Here is a 6,700-nt window from a genome sequence, read left to right as displayed (position 1 = left end):
TCTCTTGGAAGAAAGTTGTTAAGCTTTGGGTGAGGGGGTCATCCTAACCTGATTTGCCTGTTAACTCACATTCTTGGAGAGATCAGGAAGCATTTTATGGGGCACGCTAGGACTTGAACAGCCACTGACATCTCTTCTGGTTCCCCCAATTTCTATAGGAACTTTATCATTTAAGAAAGAGTAGCAACAAAGGAGGCCACCATTTTCCAGTTCTCACCGGAATTTTTTATTTGAGTTGGTGAAATTTACTCCATGGTGGGACTATAACTTTAAAGAGCTGTTCCTCTATCTTGAAGCTGAATGAGGCCTCAATATCCCTTTTATGTTAAAATCCTTATAGTTTAGCTCAGGGTCTGTTACATAGAAGGTGCTCAACAGATGGTTATTGAATGAATGAATGAACTTAATTTTTCCCACTCTGACAACTATAAATGATCTTGTAATAAGATGCTAACACCCAGTGATAGTGTCGTGGAAGGATGAGATGATATTTTAGAGGGGGACAAGTGATATCAGCAACACATATTTGATATTCTAGCTATGGCTTTTGCTCATTTTAAATCAACATGCAAGAAGGCCTGCCTGGCCCTCCCTCACTCCTGCTGGACGTCAGTGACTCAGGCACATGGGTGAACTATGGTAAGCCAGGCCATGGTGCTTGGGATAAATAGAGAAGTTTTGGAACTGATTTCTGCTGTGGAGAATGTAGAAATCAAATGGATTTTATAATCTAAGCTGTCATTTGGCTATAGTGCCCTCCCCTCCTCCTCTCCCCATAACTTTCCCTTCTTTGAGGGGATACATTCAACATTTGAACGCTACATGGGCCAGTTGGAATGGTGCCCTTGGGCAAGATGTTAAACCTTTCCAAGGGTCAGCTTCCTTTGCTGAAAGGGTGACACTGGCACTCTGCCTCAGGGTCACTGTGTAGTACAGGTGTCTGGCACAGAGAAAACACTTGATCATTGATAGCCGCAGTCACAGGAGGTTATCAGGACTCTTGCTGTTGTGTGGATTCTGGATTAGGCCCAAAGATGAAGTCAGAAGGCCCCAGTTCTAAATGAGGAGAGGTGCCACTGAGCTTCCTGCAGGTGGGGTCACTCTAGTCGAACCTGCATGGTCATCAACCCCACCTCGACCAGGACAGTCAGCAGAAGGAAAAAACCAGAATAAGGGGAGAGGTCAGTAGCCATCTTTTGGGGAGAACAGAGTTCAGGGTGAGAGGATCTTCCCTCCCTTCTTTCACACTTTATCCTCCTGAAACCAAATGAAGGGGCATCAAGAGACTCACTCACCAACCACAAGAGCATGCAGGGAGGGGTGATGGGCCTCTCGTCCCCGCCGACCTTTCTAAGCTGCAGCACCCACAGGCCTACCTGGTACACTGCAGGAGCAGAGCTTGCAGAGAAAGTTTTGGGGCATATTCTTGGAGTCTAGCAGTATTCTCTCTCAGGGTAAAAATAAGGGTGCTTGACATGTGGCCTCTGAAGATGGGGGGCTAACTTGAACATAGAGATTGTTTCTGAAAGGGGAAGGGGTGCTGCTCGAGGGGCTCAGGCCGACAGGACTTAGAAGGCCAAAGGTGAAGTGAAATGGGAAGAGGAAGGTGATCTCACCCATCCTAGTTCTGCTCAGACCCCTGAGGGGAAGAAGAGAACCCCAGCCATTCCCACCGCTCTGTGTGAAGGAATTGCCCAGGAAGCTGCTGGGCGGAGGGATGGGACACCTAACTCAGATCTCTGGCCCCTCATGAGGGGGCCAAGATATAGCTGAACACTGTCCCCTAAGCCCAAGATATCCATACATGTCACCTACTTAGAAATCACCGAGAACTGCTAGCCTAGATGAGACAGCAGAGAGGCCAGGAACACTCTCCCTCCATCAACTGGCCACTCACTTAAGGAGACCTCTGTCATCCATTCTTCTTCTCCATGCCCACACCAAAAGAAGACAGGCAGTATCTCAGAAATGCTCTATGAGCCACCACAATCCACTGCCAGCTTGGGGGCTGGGATGGGGAAGAGCTGTATCCTTGCATTAAAACCAAAGCAAGTCTAGATTACTGGAATAATTAGTGTCATTAAAGATATAGTTGTAGCAGTAATGGGGGGAGGTGGGGAATTGAAAAACATTTCCTCTTTGTACGCCAAGACTTCTCAAATGAGTACTCTTTAGATATGTTGTTATTAGCATTAAATACAAAACAAAACAAAATAGCATAATGGTATACAGAGAAGTTTCTGGCCCGGATTGTTTGGGTTTGATTCTCAGTTCTGCTATTACTAGCTGTGTGGCAAAGGGCAAGCTACTAAACTTCTCTGTGCTGCATTGTACTCAAACTGTAAATTAAGGCTAAGAATAGTACATACCCATGGTGTTGTTGGGGTGATTAAATGCAAAAATCAGCTCTTGGAACACTGTAAATTCTTAAATCATGTTCACCTTAAGTACATGATCAAAATTAGCTAATCCATTAAGTTTCTGGAAGCAATTATAAAGCAACTCACAGCTTCTCTTTGTGTGGGAAACCAAAGTACCACCAATGACACAATATTACATAGCACAGTTCCCACTTTAACATAGAAACCTAGAAAAAGGTATTTTCTACCTGTACCCTCTTTGTGTTTTGCATGAAGTTGGGTCGTCACAACCTCAGGGATAGTGTATCTTTGGCCTGGATTATTCAGATTAGCTACTTGTTGTTATCCCATAAGCCACATCCTTCTCTTCGCTTCCTTTCATTTCATACCTAAGTGGAGACAGCCTTTTCCCTTTCAACTACCAGGGAATATTTCCAAACAGAATGTCATGTCATCTTCTAAAGTTAGCAATACAATAAAATTTAAGGCAACAGTCATTCTGCGTGAAAATGGCACAAACACAGAGACAATCTTGGAAATGTGAAAACAAAAACAAACAAAAACATTAAAGCCTCACTCTTCAGCCCCAGCCATCTGATCCCATTGATTTCTATGCCCATGTTCCTGGCATCTGTTAAAATATTACTGGAGTCAGTAGAGCTTGACCAGTTTAGATGTTAATTTCTACACTATCTTCTAAAACACAGTACTGTGTGTTTACGAATTCAGAAGATTTAGATGAAATCACTCATGAATACTTGCCTGCTTTGGCAGCTTGGCTTTTAGGTGATGAATATGTAAGAGCCGATGGGTAGGTTACACCCTTTGGGGGTTTACCTTCTGCAAAAAAGAAAAAAAAAACACATGATTTATTTGTAGAGCTAGAGGTTTTAGATGGTTCTGTTCACATAAGATGATTCCTCCTTCCAATTTATCTCTTGAGTTCAATAAAATCAGTCTCCCCCACACTGAGTTGTTGATTACAATAAGAAAGTCAAGTGGCACTTTGTTTTCCTGTATAGCCTATGTTTTATTAATATTAGAAAGGAAGTAATAAAATCTCCATGACTCAGAGTTAACATTAGCAACGCTGATTTTTCCCATGCAGATGTGACATGGAAGCTGAGGTGTTCATGCATGGGGTTTTGAATGTTTAATTAGGTCAGTAGATGGATGTAAAACATTCCCCATGTTCTCCTTTAGATTCCGGAGAGCTTTGGTCACAGGCTGGCTATGCAAGAATGGCTACCGCTTACTTTCATGGATCCTGTGGGATCCATTTGAATTCCATGGCATTAGAACAGCTGAAAGTAGGTAAAGGTAGATCAGCCTTGGAAATAAGCATTAGCTGCCCACCCAGGGAGAGAGAGTTTGGATGCCAGGTGAGAAGAAGGACTGCTAAATGTATATATGTCCTGGAGACAATGGAGGCATAAAAAACAAAATCAATCAGGTGATGGGGCTGGGTAAGCAAGTACCAAGGCTGATATGTCTGAAAATTGCCCGAGAAGGCTGCTGCCTGCAGTCTTCCTCCGGCATGAGGTCATGCCTGAAATTCCACTATAAGAGCCTTGTTCCACAAAGAAATGGAAAGTGTCCCAGAATGTAAAACCCCCCAAAGGCAGGTAATTTGTCTCGCCTCTTAACTGTTGAATTCTCAATGCCTAGACACTGTCTGACCTGTAGTAGATGCTCAGTAAATATTTATTCAGTAAAGGAATATCTTAGTGCTTAGATCTCTTTTGCATTCAAATACCCTTGGGAGGTGTCTCACACGTTATCCAATATTTCCATTTAATAACAAAAGCATTTTAACTCTCAACTTGAGGGAATAGGAGAGAGCTTGGGAGGAGACGGTGAGGAGTGTCAGGTGGCGAGCCCAAGGAGGTGGAACAAGATCTAGTGTGTGATTTTGCCAAACACTCTATTGGCACAAAGGATTATAGGGTCATGAAGCAGACAGAATAACAGGGTCTCAGGAAAGGCTTGAGAATCAGAGTAAAAATATATAGGTTTCTGTTTCTATTTTACTATTAGTTAACTGCCTTAATCTTTGAGACTCTCTTATTTTTTTTCATTCACAAAATATGGACAATGATACAGACCAACCCACTACATAATGTTGTAGGATCTAATGGAAAAAAAAATGTTTTAGAACTATATATTATAGAGATGCAAAAAGATTATTCTGGTATTACCTATAAATGTCACTCAGAGTGGGAATGAGGCAAAAGGTTTGGGTTTGAGTTACTTCATCTTATTAAAGTCACCTGGGAGCAGAGTTTGCCATTTCCAGGTCCTCCGCCCTTGGGCCTGCTCCAGACAGACAACAATTAGGGTTATTTCAGATCCAAAGAAGGCCCTTGGCTATGGCCTCACTTTATCAACAGAGCACTGCAGAGACATTGTCTCTGTTTCCTATTCTTCTTGCATCTAAAATCCTATGGTTCTTTCTGTTCAGAAGGAAAAGGGGTGTGAGCTCAGTTTTCCAAAATGGGGGTCAAAAAGCAAGTGGGCAGTTTTAGGAGGACTCTCTCCAACCCTTCCCGTCCCTGGGCTTAGGAAAGATCATGCTGACCAAAAATGCACAGCCTCGCTTTTGTCCCCTTCCTAGACCAAAGTGAATTAATTAAAGGAGCACAGTGACATGTCAAAATGAGAAATAAAAGCCTTGAAAAAAGTCTAGAGGCATCTGAGCCTTCAGATGAGGGCTCTGACGTGATTGGGTGAAACTTGTTGGTGGTGAGCTTCTGACCGATGCGGAGCGCGCTTGGCCGCCAGTCGGTCGATACCCTCACACTGCAGCGCACTTTTCTAACTCATCCATTTGGAAGATGCTCCTAGTCATCGCAGAAGCACAAACGTTTATTATCGTTGGCATAAGTGTTTGTGGTTAAATGTCGCTAGGTGGAATGAGGGAACATGAAAGTTGATATTTGTAGGAAATAACCTCAGCAGATTGCTTTCCATTTAAAATCCCCAAACATCTCTACTCTTATGGAATGAATTTTTTTTCTTAAACCTCTGTTGGGACTCTTGAATCGCTAGCTAAGTACTTTAGATCAAAATACTCTTATTTCACCAAGAGCTACTTGGTAAACACCTATGTGGAGATTATATTTCTCTCTGTGCTCAACAAATTTGCATTCTAGACATTATTAGCATTTTCACATGGCCCTTATTCTGAATTCTTTGTTACAAGGTGAACCTCACAGTACTGTGGTTGCCGACTTTCCACTATTTGACTTAGAAATCAGTCTAATTGGAACCCTAAGTGTGAAGAGGAGTGGAAATCTCTTCTTTATATAAGAATACTAGCTAATAAATGTGAAAAAATAACAGAATTAGAACAACTATAATTTTGCAATTACTAAAGTAATTTTTGCTACATCAAGGATCACTAATAGATGTCAAAACCGTAGGGTGAAATTTGTTAGGAAACAAGCTATTTATGCTGTTGGGAAGTATCGCTCTGCAAATTGCTTATCAATTACAAGGTATCTTCACCATGGAAGGAGATTGTAAAGTTATTCAAGTAATCAAGTTTAGTCTCACCAACAATTGCACAAACTAACATTATGTGCCTCCCGATATGGGCATTGTGATAAGACATAACGGATCTGCTATGATACTACCTCTGTAGTATCCTTGTCAAAATACTTGACCTGAATGAAGTGATGAGGAAACTAGTAGACATATATGTGGTCCAGATTGTGCGACATACTCCTAGACAACTGGCTGGGACTCCAAAAACGGCATTGCCATTCATGACCAAAAAACGTAGTGTGGTAAGATAGTTACAGTCCTAGATTAGAGGACACTAAATAGACATGACGACTAAATGCAATGGTTTCTCTTTGATTGGATTGTGGATCCAAAAAGAAGAAGGAATTACTATGAAGACTATTTTAGGATAATTAGATAGTGAATAAGAACTATTTATTAGATAATATTATTGTATCAATGTTTATTTTTTAGGTATGATGTTGGTATAGTGGTTATTTAGGAAAATGTTCTTGTTCTAACAAGATGTGTGCTGAACTGTTGAGAGATAAGGTGTCATGATGCCTGAAGCTTATTTTCACATGGTTCAGAACAAAAAAATATAGATAAATGATAGGTAGATAAACAAAGCAAATGTAGCAACATATTAACAATTGGCAAATCCAGGTGAAGGGAATAGAGGTATTCATTGTAATATTCTTTTAATTTTTCTGTAAGTTAAAAAATTTTCAAAATAGAAGGTTGGAGAAATTCACAAATATAAAAAAGGGAGGGGGTCATGATAGTACAAAGATACTTGGTTACCTTTTCACTGTGAAATCACACTAGTCATTAGC

At 41.2% G+C, this 6,700-nt stretch overlaps 1 protein-coding gene across 2 annotated transcripts in view; it reads right to left on the bottom strand.

The window, feature by feature from the left end:
• The window catches only part of VIT (vitrin), a 94,645-nt gene that overhangs the window by 39,523 nt on the left and 48,422 nt on the right, over nt 1-6,700 (bottom strand). For both annotated transcript variants that reach the window (XM_025045760.1, XM_006910385.1), the window contains exon 6: nt 3,123-3,200. In XM_025045760.1, coding sequence (XP_024901528.1) covers nt 3,123-3,200 — 78 coding nt within the window. The remainder of the gene's footprint in view (nt 1-3,122; nt 3,201-6,700) is intronic.

Source organism: Pteropus alecto, unplaced genomic scaffold (assembly GCF_000325575.1).
Source record: "Pteropus alecto unplaced genomic scaffold, ASM32557v1 scaffold61, whole genome shotgun sequence".
NCBI lineage: Eukaryota > Metazoa > Chordata > Mammalia > Chiroptera > Pteropodidae > Pteropus > Pteropus alecto.
Note: the sequence above shows the minus strand (reverse complement) of the source record. Positions and strands in the feature narration are given on the sequence as shown.